At 45.3% G+C, this 14,722-nt stretch overlaps 1 protein-coding gene across 8 annotated transcripts in view; it reads right to left on the bottom strand.

The window, feature by feature from the left end:
- DOCK3 (dedicator of cytokinesis 3) overlaps positions 1-14,722 on the bottom strand; it is a 209,663-nt gene that overhangs the window by 188,450 nt on the left and 6,491 nt on the right. For all 8 annotated transcript variants that reach the window (XM_021409194.1, XM_021409197.1, XM_021409195.1 and 5 more), the window contains exon 2: positions 2,490-2,573. In XM_021409194.1, coding sequence (XP_021264869.1) covers positions 2,490-2,573 — 84 coding nt within the window. The remainder of the gene's footprint in view (positions 1-2,489; positions 2,574-14,722) is intronic.

Below are 14,722 nucleotides of genomic sequence, written 5' to 3'. Positions count from 1 at the left end.
TTCAATGCACTTGAAATGCAACAACTGCTTTTCACACCAGTCACTACAAAACAGTCCTTGCTGTAATGGTTATTCAGAAACTCGTTATCATTAGAAACACAGCTCAGAAGTACAGCTAAATATTTCTGTCTTTATCTATCTTGAATTCTTCAGCAAGTCTCAGAAATCCTTCTCCACCTCACTAGCACATCTGTGTGTACGTCAATCCTTTCAACTCTTATTTGCATGAGTTAACATTAATTTACCCACTTTGCTTGTACAAAACAATCTCCAGCAATAAATGCAAAGCATAAGATGAAGTACAACTCATTCTAACCAAGGACCCTCTTAAACAAACACCTGAACCAAACTGTTCAAACAATTACTACTTTTTATCCCTGTTAAGAACATACCTTGCATGTGTTTGTGCTTTTTTGCATGATTTCCGCACGTGATAGCTGCATTACAGACCACTCGACTACCACAGCATCACCAAGTGGCTGAGGCTGCTGGGGAGCTCTGGAGGTCACCTGGTGCCCCCCTGCCCCACAGGGCCACACAGAGAAGCGGCCCAGCACCGTGCCCACAGCTCTGAAGGACTCTCAGCCTCTGTGGGAAACCCATGCTCAGTCCTGGCACAGCCCAGAAGCGTTTGCTGAAGGTCGGGGGAAGCCTCCTGTGCTCCATGTTGTGCCCACTGCCTCCTCCTGTCCCCGGGCACCACTAAAATGGCAGAGGAGTTTCATATTGTGTAGTTCCAGATATATCAAGATTAATGTATCTTTTTGTGTATATCAAGTCCCTGCCAAAAGCCCCTCAAAAAAAAAAAAGACAGGATAGTGTGCTTAACAAACAAACAAAAGACCCAGGCGCACTGAAGCCTCCATCCACCCAGAGAACCCCCTACCAGAGGACCACCTTTCTCAACGATCCGAAGACCAACACAAACTGCCTTTGAGGATCTGTCCTCAAAATTACTGGCAAAGAAAATACACAGAGCCCAATTACTGTAACACTGTCAAGAGACGGACTGGATTATCCTTTTGCTTGCTCGTAAGCAAGCTGCTCCTTTTGATACCGTGCCTTTTTTTTCCCCTCAATTTTGGAAGTTTCCCAGATTACTGGAAATGGTTTGAAAATATCCATTATCCATTATCCATATCCACTATCCATTATTCTTTTCAAGTACTTTTCCCTGAGCTTGCGTCATGTACTAATTCACAAGTCCTGGTAAAGCGACCACAATCAACACCACTGTTTGAACAAAGTTTAGCCCATTACACCACACTGCTTTTAAATAAAATATTATCATTTTGCATCTGTAACACCAGATGTATTGTTTACAACACGCTTCTCCATGGAGTAAACATCACCAATGAACTACAAAACTCTCAGTCAAACCTTTACAGGTATAGGTGAGGAAGCCACGACTTTTCTGAAAGAATCACAGATATTTGGTTACTTTTTCACTGAAGAGTTTGGTCAGCAGGTGAACAAACAAAACTCCAGAATGCAAGAGGAAAGCCCCAGGAGCAAAAGCCAGTTCTAGGCATGAGAGAAGAAAAAGCAGTCTTCTGACAAGCACGCAGGAGGTTTATACAGGAACTGCAGCACTGGAGATTAAACAGAAATGTAAACCGAACAAACACAAAAACAAAACCACAGTTCTGCGGAACATGAATTTGGAATTCAGATTTGTGGATTTGGGTTTTGAATTTGTTTTTAAATGCCTCAGGATTAAGGTTTCATTATCCAATCTCAGCCTGCAGAGAAACATTCTCATACTGTACCTTGCCAACCCCTCTCTCAATAAACGTTTTACACCACTTGCTTACTCTGAACATTAGGATAAAAGGTGTTCTCCTTTTAAATGCAACAACACCAATCAGACCAGTCCCAGGAATACAGCGGGGACTGGGGCGTGCAGTTTATTCACACACAGGCATCTACAGCCACACCAGCACCATAGTCAGAGCTACAACATTAACAACGGCATTCTCCTTTAGGAACAGAAAGAACATGGGACAATGCATGCACTTCTCTCTAAATCTCTATTCCTGGATTTATTTCCAGTATTCTTCCTTAATCGCATCCCTCTGTTTCACAGCTAATGTTTTTCCCGTGTTCAGATATTTCTAAGCAATAAACACTGGTAGGCTTAATTGAAACACACAACAGCAACATTTAGAAAATATGGCTAAAAAAAACACAAGATACACTTTACGTGATGAAAATCTCTTGCAAGACCCAATTACAACACAACAATGAGGTCAGGGTTCAAGATTTTGTGGACAGATGGTTAACTTAAAACACACTGACCCCCTATCAGACTGGATTAGTGCCAGAAGCACTCAGCCTTTCCTACAAAAAGTGGGTCAGGCTAGTTCTTTATCCAAGTGCTTTGATTTGATGCATCATTATTTCAGAGCAACTTACTAAAATCGGCTGTATTAAGATGTTTTTATATTCTTACATAGCCAATAGGATTGCCTCCTGGGCATCACACTTACCTTCACATTTCTCCAGGATCTGCACAGTTTCACCCAGCTCCAGGACCAAGCCTTGCGGCACAGCTCCTCGGAAGCTGCATATCACTAAAGGGTGGGGAAAAAGAGAGAGAGACATATGAGGGTTGAATCTGAGTGTGAATTTTCCTTCTAAGCACAGCACTTCAGCTCGTTCCCTACACAAAAATAGCTATTACACAGCTGCCCAGAAATACTGTCAGCCAACTTCTCCGCATCAGATACCTTCATTTTGGCCCTTATCACAGGTTAAGCTCAGCAGTGACATAAAAGCTGCACTTTTTTTATGAGACTTTTGAATCAAGCAAGGCTCAATCACTTGTATGAATCTGGAGTTGGTGATTCTAGACACAGAGACTTCCTTGTCTCAGTTCTTACCCTACTGCACAGCGCATCAGAGCAGACAGTCCTAGCTCCAAAGAAAATAATGAAGCTCTGTAATCACTTTCCTTCCAGTTGCAAACATCACAATTAACATTTGGGCAGCTAACACACTAGGAAAATCCAATACTAGCATATGTTATGATGTTTAATTAAGATACCCCGAAGAATACAAAGGAATCCGCGCTTTTCAGAAACTTCCGTGCTAAACTTCTGGAACATTTTTCAAGCTATCTTTAATTTAATTAACCTCAATTTTAGGCACAAATTTAAAAAATACAAAATTGTGTGAGGAGATACTCTTCTAACTACATTTATCTAATTATGGCAGGGACACGGATATTTCCAGAAATATGACATGCTTAAAGCATGGACGAACTGTGAATCAGGTTCACCCCCTACCCCGTGAGCACACACAAACTCACGCAGGCACAGACGGAACGGAGCCACCCGAACCCCTCCCCTAAGCACAGACTGCCCAGAGCCCAGGGACTGGCCGCCCAGCCCCCGCGCACAGCACAGTGCCACCAGCGGGATCCCAAGGGCTGCGACCACGACCCGCAGCGAGCGTTGTGTTTCCCAGTGTAAGAGAACGCTCCCCTTTAAATAAAAGCGCTCGGCTACGGCTGAGATGTCTCCCTGCGATGGAGCTGCAGTTCATCTCCACCCTGAACGCTTTTTTGTGTCAAAGCCACCGAATCCCTTATGACTAGAGCTGCTTTCTGCTAGCACGGAACTGCCGGCAGCTAACCAGGAAGCCTGAGCGCCGCAACTGGACCCACAGCGCAGCAACTGGACGCCAGCACCCAAGGAAGCCCCCAGCCGGTCAGCAGGCCGCGCTCGCTCCTCACCCACGAAGAACTCACAGCTCTGGTTTTCAAGCACCAAAAACCACTGAACACTTCTCCCAGCAGCTGCCCCATGTTTCACCAGCAGGCCACGATCAGAGCCCTCCTGATGGCGGCTTTCCCCTGCCCCTCCAGCAAGCCACGCAAGTGACCTTTACATTCTGGTTATTTTTTTTTTTTTCTGAATAGGGAATGTTATCACAACAGGAAGGTATATTTTTTATTATATTTAAACTGTTTTGAAAAACTACAGATCTGTAATAAAATAGCATTGCTCCTCCATTCAGACTGGCAAAAATACAAAGAGCACCAAGCATACATTGAAAACACTTAAAAATCTTAGGTGAAAAATGGAGAAATGTTAATACAATAACAACATGCATCCCGTTAAGAGACGATATGCATCCTCTAGATACAAAAGAATTAAAAATGAATGTATATATGAATATATGTACATGTGAGAATATAGAAGACAACGTTCAGGCCATTTCCACCTTCTCTGAAGGCACCAAGATCCCCAGCACACAGCAGAGCCACCAACAGCTGACCCCAGGTTAATGACCCACTGCTTCTACTCAGCAAGTCCAGCAAATACATGAGCACCACACCACAAGTTTGGAATTGGGGATTGGCCAGTTTTCCATGGCAATTATCTCCTACCCAAGGCTACCTAATAAAGGAAGGATGTATCCAGGATAAAAACAAACACACACCTGGATTTGATGCAAATGCTCCTCCTTTGGTCACAGGGTACCCATCTATTACATAGCAATACAAACTGAGCTAGCTCTCTTCTAGGAGAATAGAGCAGCATTTTTTTTTCAACTGCTGATGCAATCCGTTTCAAAAATAAGGCCAAGAATAATGACTTACAAATATTAAGGCCTCTTAGAAATCATTCTAATCAATTTGCTAATTTATAGAACTGTTCATTTCTTCAGTGTTTCTGCTGATGACAAAGAAAACCTCATAAGCACTCTACTGCATCCACACGTCATCAGCTCTGCAGAATTCAGGGTACTCCATTCAGAGCCCTTTGCTGACATCCACCTGACTCAGAAGAAGGAGGAAAATCGAAATCCAGAGAACAGAAGGGGATTTTGTCCATCTAGATGGCCATTCTCAACTAGAACGTAAGTTCCCAAATAAAAAAAATCCACCTCACATCCTCATTGTTGACAGAGCAGCATGCAATATAGCTCCTTCATCAATAAATTTGTGGGTTATGCCAATCTGCTGTTGGACAATTTTAATCACCATCAAGGCATGCAAATAGCCAGACAGACACTTTCAGAGTAACAGACACTAAATCTCAAGAGCAAGAGACTTCTCAGCCACACTAACCTAAATGAAAGTGAACCCAAACAAGCTGACCGAATGCACCAAGCCGTATCTTGTACAACTATTCAACACGACCCACAATTTATCGTCTCTGAAACAAAAGAACTGTAGAAATAGCTCCTGATTATGACAGAATCCCAGAACTCCGTGGCTGTTCTACAGTCTGATACAAGACTCCAAAGGTTATTGCCAAAGTTACAGATGTTACCTCTTTAATAAGCTAAAAACACATTATGCAGCACAACCTTATTTACAGAGTCACTTCCAGGTATGCAGTTCTCTGCAGTGTTTCTTGAAAGGAACGAACACAAATATGGGTGGGAAATACAGAATAATTGAGACCTTCTAAGGAAAAGAATTTACAGACAGGCCTCCAGTATCTGACTTCTGTGCTTCCCACAGAGAAATCCTTCATAGCAGAACGAGCATCTCCAAACCGCCCACCACTCGAGCAGTCTCCATCATCTGTCCCCAGAGTGAAGCAGCAATGCAACACCAGAACAGCCATGCAGCAAAGCCTTCCCCAACACTCACCAGGTATCAACAACCCCTCCTGCGCTCTGGACAGACTGCTGAAACACACAGCATCTATTTCCAGGTATTAAACCCCTTCTCATCACAAGTTCGTAAGGATGCTACAGAACTTAATTTCAGCCAGCAGTTAAACCAGCACTCTGCCCAAGGGGAGAGCTCTGAAAAATCACCACAGACCACACACAGTAACCACCACCAGGACAGAAGTTCCTTAACTGTGCTGCTTGAACTGCTGGGCCACAGCAAAAGAAATGCCTTCCTCTGCAAACTGTAATGAGAAAGGCACAAACTCGTTTGCACAGAAGGATACTCTCCAGCTGCGGCAGAGAACAGGAAGAGACCAGGGTGTAACATACATGAACAGATGGACAGGGAGAAATAGTTTGGAAATCCAAAGGCCAAGCAGGAGAGGACAGACTCAGAAGCGTTCTCCTTGCTTTGGGAAATGCCCTGACACAGTATGAGCAGCTGCATTACGTGTCACCAGCAGTAAGAGAAACTGATTCAAAAGAACAGAATTAAAGGGCACAGAGATAAACGTGGCACCTTAAGAAAGAGTTGCTACATTCTTGCACTCTTAAGTGATTCCTCACATTAGGTAACTAAAGGAGCTGCTCGCTATGTGGACAAGAAAGATGCAGTCAGTACAACCTACTAGGATTTTAGAAAAGGGGCTGCTCTGAAACAACCCCTATTAAAAGCTCCTGCAAAAACTGAGCTTGGCTGTGATAAAGGGAGAAGGCATTTGCATGGGTCAGGAACTAGCACAGACAGAAAACCGACTTATTTTTTCCTTCCTGAAGACAGACTGACCAGTAAGCTCCACAGGGATCCATGTGGAAGCCTGTTCTTTTTTACAGTATTTCTAAGTGATCCAGAAAAGCTGGGAAGTAGCCAAGTGACTAAGTTTTGCTGCTACGTGGGGTGACGCAGCGCTGCAGAAGGCCCTAGCAGGGCCACACACTGCAGGCAGATGCCACTCAGGGCATCTACATAGGGACCAACAATCCTAACCTCGCATCCAACCCCACAACCTCTCACCTTGCTCCCACCACTCGGAGAGGAAGCCCAGGACTGTTATTAACAATTCCTGGCATCAGCTCAGTGCTCAGGCACCTCCAAACCCTCCCTGCATGGCACAGCAGAATACTATCTTGGGAAAACAGGCATGACAATTACAAACAGTACTGCATAAAATTCACAGCAAACCTCCAAGTGCCAGTTTTCCTCTTCACCAAAATCATACCCTTTGACAAAAAGGACAGAACACCATATGGAAAGGTAGAAAGAAGTGGGACTAGATGCTTCAAAGATGGCACAAGAGCTTTTGTATGATGAATTATCAACCAGGATAGGATGCTTCCACTGCTAAGACTGACAGCTGAGAGGGGAGCAGAGCATAACTCATGGGTGTCCAACCTTCGAGCTTACCTGGGCCACGCTGAGTGAAGAGGAATTGTCTTGGTCTGTATGTAAAATACATGAAATAGTTAAAGATTAAAATACTTAAAGATTAAAAAAAAGGAGAGTTGCAAAAACAAAACTAGTGGGGTACGTGACCTTGTTTTTCTGACACTAATGCATCAGGCTGGTTCGATGGAGGTGGCTGCAATTCCTGCTGAGTTCTCAAGGTGCTCAGAGATTTTTCATGAAATTTTACTCTTCCTGCACTTCATCTCTGAGAGGAGTTCACAATTGTACGTACTGCCAAAAAGCGATGACACGAATGAGGTGTGACTGTGAAGTGAGGGACGTTTCTCTCTGCTCAGATGAGGCACACAAAAGCCCAGGAGGGAGACTGATCAGATTTTTGAATTGAACGTCTGATGGCAACTCCATACATTTCATTTGGAAATTTGCAGGTATTGACTGAAAATAGAGTTGCAAATATATCCCAAAATTGATTATTTTCTCAGCAGTCTTGACGTCCATTCTGAAATTCTTTTATCAAAATGGAAAGCAAAGCGGCGTTGTTTCCGCTGTTCACAGGACTGTGATTAGCCAACACACTGAAACACATGAACCTATTTGCCATAACTTGAGTTAGCACAGCCCTGCACCTCGTGCCCTGGTTTCAGCCCTGACAGGGTTAACATCGCATCAATGCTGGCTTGGTTGTTGCTGAGTGATGGGTGCGTGGCTGGGGCCAGGCCAGGCTGCTCTGCAGAAGAGCCACTGCTACGATGGCGTGGGATAGGGGGCAGCCACACTAGTGGCTGTGCCGGGCTGTAAGCAGCCGCAGGTTGGACATGCCTTGTGGAGCTGGTTAAGTTGCATGGAACACATCAACAGGAAACAAGTCACCCACCCCTTCCAGTGGAAAGAGCAAAGTGACGTCAAACAAAATGGCTGCAATGAGTTCAGAACTTTAAATAAAGTACCATTCTACGTGGCGTAGAGTTAAACTGTGAAACTCCACACAAGATGGCACTGGGTGCCAAAAATAAATAAGATCTCCCAAGTCTAAAAGGAAACAGGACAAATTAATGGATGCATGCCACCTTAGATTCAGCAGCTCCCTGGCCCAGGGAGGTATTTAAGTCCTGGGGAGGCATCCCGTGGGCTCACTGTGCTGTGCAGCTCTGCTGGAAACACGTGCTGCAGGTCACTGCCAAGGAGAGACCCAAGGAGCCGAGCGTTTGGCTGGGCTGACAGGATCCCTCCCACACTGTCCTTAGGGAATCCCAAGTCGAGCTTCTGTTGTCCCTTGTTATTGATTTGTGACCTCACCTGAACACTATTAAGGCAAAAAGAGGATACAATTCACTGTTAGAGAAACATTAGGTTTCATGTCTCATTATTACCCTCTGCTGCCCAGCCAGATAACAGAGCTGCTTTCACTTCCGCAGTGCCACAGTTGATAATATATCTTTCTTTCTGAAATTGCTTCTTATCCAATTTCTATGTCCCAGCTTCCCCACCCAGGCTCACCTGGGCCTCAACGCTTCCACAGATCATTTTTCTTCTCAAACGGATTACGTCAACCGCACGATAAACTTAGTACGAGAACTGTGTCACATTTTTACGTGAGTGGTGGGAGAAGCTGAAAGGAAAAGAGGAAAATGCCCCAGTACAGCACAGCCACGTGCAAGCTCAGGCAGAATCCAGCTGCCTAACTGCTCCCAAAGACCAGTTTTCTTCGTATATAAGTAAAACTACTTTGCAGCACTATGTACTGGTACAGGTATGCACCCTGTGCCCCATTTTTTCTTATTCTTCTGCAACCTATTTGCACACATCGCAGTAAAGCCTACACAAATATTTTGACATTGCACCATGCACTACTTCAACACAAAATACAGTTCAGCCCGCAGTAAGCCCTTCGTCTGCTTTCATAAGGAACAGGGCCCTCTCCCTGCACACACTCCCAAATGTAACAGCAAAAATTAGAAGTATTTATTTAAACAATGGCTGAGAAACAAAATTGGCTCAAGAGGTTTCCATGCCTCCATTGCTCCCTTTGTCACCTTCAGACCTCAGTTACATTTTTCTCATCATAAAGTTGAGCTTTTTCATTTTTTGCCTTTGCTTTACTCCTCGTATTTCCTCTTCCACGGTAGAAATCACCGCTGCTCGAACATGCCCGCTATACGCTAACACACAGTTCTGCTTTTTAAATCACAGCCGCACAGCATTGTGGGATCACTAACTCTACTGGTTAACTTTGGGGAAAGAAAGAACATTTCACACTACCAGCTGTGACCACGTCTTTTTTATTTGTTTGCATGGTCACTAAGTTGCATAACGTTACAGCACAGATGAAGTTCTTACACTCCTTCCACTGTAACAGTCACCATTTTGCAAACTTTCAGCGTATCAGTGTTTATTCACCGCTTCCAAAGACAAAGCTTTCTGGCCTTTGCAACAGTTCTTCCCAGTCTTCTATTCACTATTATGTCTGACCAAAATCCTTTATAATTAATAACGCATAACCATACTCAAACTCACAGCTGTATCATGTCAGCTCAGAATTTCACATTTACTTTAGGTAAACACATAACAACCTCTTGAATTTCACACGCCCTATAAAAGAGTATAAAAGCATGAGCTTCTCAGTGGCTTTGCTACATGCCACGGCCTCCACACGGCTTTGTCAATGCAATAGTAAACTTTGCCTGGTTTTGATTTCTTTAATTCAGAAATGTTAGAGTGGGTCACTCTGAAAAATCACTGATTACACGGTTAGAAGTGCATCAGACAACACTTCAACTCACTTTTATTGCTTTATAGCGTATTTCCAAACTCGAGGAAGGCTCCTAGAGGAAGTGATACTCTAGGTGGCATTTACTAACCCAGGGAGGTCTCCTACCACTTCTCACTACACACAGTGAATTACAATATTTCTTACAGTCTTACGTGACAGACTGGAGTTTTAACGTTACATTCACCTACCAGTAGTTCTCACTATTACTAGTTAACATCGAGTCCAAGTCGATCTCTCAGACTGCCTCTAGGACTGGCTGTTCTTGAAGAAAATGCTGTAATTCCTCCAGCTGATTACAGATCATGGTGAGGATGCATCTTTTCTCTAAATGGCTTTTTTAGGATGAATACGTGTATTGGAAGCATCAATTGTCAAACAGCATCTGCTAGTTTTAACAGATGAATAAGATGAACTCTATCTTCCCCTGTGCAGTACCTACAAGACAATAAGGACCCGATGTAACGTAACTTAAGGTCACTGTACTAGGGGAGACTAAAGATGACTCCAAACCCAATACCTTTCCCTTAAGGGAGGCCAGAACAAGGAGGTGAGGGAAAGGCATGAGAACAAAGAAGCAGCTTTGCACAACTTGAGCAATGTCTGGATTGGGACTCCCTAGGTAGAGGTAGAAGTTTTCATTAGCATTAGAATTTATACATGTATAAAACAGAGCCTCTCCAGACCTACCCTGATCTTTTCCCACAACTTTAACACCCGCCATCACCCCATGACTGCACACTCCACTTACACATCACACAGAAAGCACTTCTATTTGTTCAGATCCCACATTACCAGTGTCCTCTGTCTTGTACTAAAATAAAGAGCAAACAATCAGTTTCAGTTCTTCCTGTCCATACCATTTACCATTTTAGAATCCTCCAATCCTTTCTTAGAATTTTATTTTCCAATAATTTAATTGATTCTTTGTACTTGCATATTGTATACAGGGAAAGGTCTCTCAGTCGCAGCAATGTGTCAAGAAAACATTCGCCTGATGGCCAGCATCCAGCTTCTCCTGCCTGGGAGGCACCTGTGCCACACAATCCCCATGCAGGGGAAAGGACCCGTACTCCCCAAACCCGTTGGTCTGAGTCCCACAGAACTGCAGCCCTTTCTCCTGCTAAAAGAACATCGTAGGCCAGATCATTTAAAAGGCCAGAAAAGTTCATGAAGGAAAAAAGCCTTCAGATTTCTATCAGAAATTAAAGGTCATTATGACTGATTTTTTTTTTTTTTTTTTTTTTTTTTTTTTTGAGGAACAGCTTGATGAAGCCTGGCAGCTCCAGAGCTTGCCCCATCAGACTGGGATGATAATCTGATAAGGGAACAGAACCACAGGGAAATTTAGATGAAAACTTTCTCATTTCATTCCACCAATAACTAGAAGAATATTTTTACCCTCACGGTGTATCTTCCTAGTACCTACATGACCAATTATTTGTCAGAAATTGATTTGAGACAGTTGAATCTATGTGCAAGTTCAGGCCCGGTTCAGCAGGTATGTTTACTAAGAAAACTGGAAACTAACAATTCCAGCATGCTCTGCTGGTGAAGTCAGAAGGACAACGTGAAGAAGCTCGGTACGAGGGCAAGGATGAGCCCAGTTACAACCCAAAGAACCGGCTACCCAGCTACACGCAGGGTGCGCAGGAGGGGATCTCACAGCGTGCTGGCACACACAGCACAGAACAGGGCTCTAATCCGATTGGAACTGCCAGGCACTAATGTAATACACACACACCAAAAAAAGATTATCAAAAGCTGATTAAAAGCCATCCAAACATTACAATAGGAGAGAAGGGATTAAACAAAAGACTTGCCTTAGAAGAGAGCTAAAGAATTTTTTGACCTTATTAATGAAGTTCGTAAATGAACTTGTACAGCAAACCCTGAGGAAGAAAAAAAAATACCGCAGAATCGAAGGCAATCTGCTAAACGCAAGGCACTGAATATTACCCAAATTACAGCACAATTAAGTGAAGGTATTCGGGGCCGGCCAGCAGTTGCTAGGCAGCAGTTGCTGCTGCCAGGATGCTGCGTGGTGCACACGGAGCCTGGGCCGGGAGCCGCCGGCAGCGCATCCCTGCAGCAGCGCATCCTTGCAGGCAGGCCGGCTGCCAGCACACGGCATCCGCAGGGCGCTCGCGCGGCTGCCTAGCAACGCCGCCTCCTCCTCCTGAGTCATGCTAGGAAAATAGTTGTGTAAAAAAGGAAACAGATGCCTGAGAAGAAAGGTGATCATTCACTAGCGAAGTGAATTATTGCGAGCATCCTTCCCCCACCCTCCTAGATAAAAATAGAGATTAGGCTCAAAAATCAGGAGCTGTTTAAAATAGTTTTGCACATCCTGGTGACAAGAGGTAGGATTGGAAAAAAAAAAGGCCCCACAGCGGTGTCCACTTTTTTTACCTATATTAAGGAGCTGACTTTGAGCTCCCAGCCCCGCAGGCACCAGTCCCCGTCACCCACCCCTACCCTGCGCACTGACTCCCAGCTATCAGCTCCCCCATTCTCTCCTGGCAGAACCCAAGTCCCCCACCCATACACCATTCCCTCTGTGTGGAAAGAGCATGGCAGCCCCTTTTTGTCCTCTTAGAGCAGGCACGAGGGCTGCCTCACACCAGCTACAAAGAGGAGAACCCCACACCACGTGGTGCTGCTCTGCACCATTTCTCACCAACAGCGTGAGCCAGCAAGGGCTCCAACATACTGCTGAACACCAGGAGACACAAGGAGAACCCAGCCAAGTCCTGGCTATCCTGGACAACAGAGGTGACACTACCTCCCCAGGCAGCCTGCTCAAGCACTTGGCTGCTGGGGGTACAAGAACTCACGTCCCTGACAGTAAGCGACCGCTGCTCCTTGCCCTGTCACGGGGCAGCTCTGAGGATCGGCTGCACTGCCTTCCCCACAACTCCCCAAAAAGCAGCTGGCCGCCAGCAGGCCCCTTCCTGCTCTCCTTGCCCACCCCAGCCCTGCACACCATTCTACACCCACTACGTCATACAGCCTCCAGCCCTGCTGGCTAACTGCTGAGTAAGTCCATCACGGGAAGGTATCCTGGTGGTTATGACCCATTCGCACACTCCCCATCAGGAGAAGGCTGGGATGAAGATGGCAGATCAGAGCGCATTTAGCTTCTGCAGCCCTGCTGAAAACCCTAGCTGAAATATTGTAGCCTACGCAGTCTGCAACACAAGAACTTCTTGGGGAGACCTGAAGCTCGCAACACTGCTAAGAAACCTCTCAAGCCACACACAAGAATTTCCATCTGTTTGGTCATCTGTTTCCCACTGAGCATCCATGAAACGCTGCATTTACCTGGCAGAGCTGGAGATGCTTTCCTCGTGAGGTCTACGGAATCATTCTCTCTTCTAATCTTGACTCAAGCAAACAGTCGTCACTTAAAGCTATCAACGTCATCTGACACACGACTAAAACACTCTTTTTCTCTTACTGCCCCCCCCCTCTACCCACACTGAAGTAATTCACTTCTTTTTTTAAACTAAAAACAAATAAAAAAAGAGAAATACTGTCAGGCCAGCAGAATCCCAAAAGCACAAGAACCCAGCATCAGATGTGGCAGCCCTGTGTTCTGCTGCGAAGAACATCAGAGAAGGGAGCTCTTCTCTTCACCAAAGGCAGTGAAACTGCACTGCTGCCTCCTTGGTTACCAAAAACTGAGCTCCCAATTGTCCAGCTTAAGGCCTCTTACACAAGCAGGGGTGCAAGGCACACAACAAATCAACGTCAAAGGTCAAATCGCAGTTTTCAATAAACTATGAGGGCTGCTCTGAAAGTAATGCATCCTATTTTATCACGCTGGTCCACGACGTCAGAGGCAGACATGGGTGGGATGGCAGAAGAGGGTGAACCTTCCCACCAATGCTCTGTACACGTTGTTGCCGTGTGACAGACGGCAGCAGAGGGGCACTCCGAAATAACGGTGTCTGACATGGAAGTGTATATGAAACAATGGGGTGTCACTGAATTCCTCCATGCAGAAGAACTGGCACCTACTGACACTTGAATATTTAGAGAGACCAAAGAGCAGATGTGAGCACCGGGAGGTGGAGGGTGGTGCGCTTCAGCAGTGGTGACAGTGACATGAAAGACAAGGCACATTCCAGTAGGCCATGCACAGCTGTCACACCATGAAATGAAGAGCACCTCGCTCAGCTCATCCATGCAAAGCTACTAATGGCGGTGACTGCACTGAAAAATACTGTTTTGTAGCTGAGAATGTGCTCTATCAAAGAGTGTTATTGTGCTCTTCGTCTCTATTGTTGTTTCCATGGAAATAAATAGGCAACATTACTTTCAGAACGACCTAAGTGGTTTTTACAGTAATTTGGGTATTTGGGGGAATTTTTATCCCATGCAGGCTGACACTCCCTTACTTGTGCCTGCGCTCCCCCCCCCCACATATGTGACAAAGCCTTGCACCCAAGTTACACAAACAAGAACGCGCTGAGGTGAGGCAGGCCGCCTCGTGCAGCTATTGCCACGGGCAGCATCCACTGTGAGGAAGAGCACAGCAGCAGCAGCCTCCGCTGCAAGGAATGCACCCAGCAGTGCCCAGCAGCCCTCACTTCACCCTGTCCGTGGTACTCTCCTGTGGCAGATCTCCTGGCAGGGCAGCCCACACCCTCCAGCAGGACAAGGATTGGGTGTTGGGGCACACACGGGCCTGTAAAAAGCTGCTACTGCTTTCAACCCACTCCTGTTCAACCAGCGGTTCATTCGGGTCTGACGTGTACGTAAGGCTTCGTTAGTGAGACCAGAAGACAGAAGGGGGAGGAGTACTAAATTAACAGCTGGCAGAACCATCTTGACATAAGCTGGGTAATTCACTGACTCGTATTTAAAAAAAAAAAAAATTTAGAAAAAAATCAGTCACCACTACCAAT

Source organism: Numida meleagris, chromosome 11 (genome assembly GCF_002078875.1).
Source record: "Numida meleagris isolate 19003 breed g44 Domestic line chromosome 11, NumMel1.0, whole genome shotgun sequence".
NCBI classification, from domain to species: domain Eukaryota; kingdom Metazoa; phylum Chordata; class Aves; order Galliformes; family Numididae; genus Numida; species Numida meleagris.
Note: the sequence above shows the minus strand (reverse complement) of the source record. Positions and strands in the feature narration are given on the sequence as shown.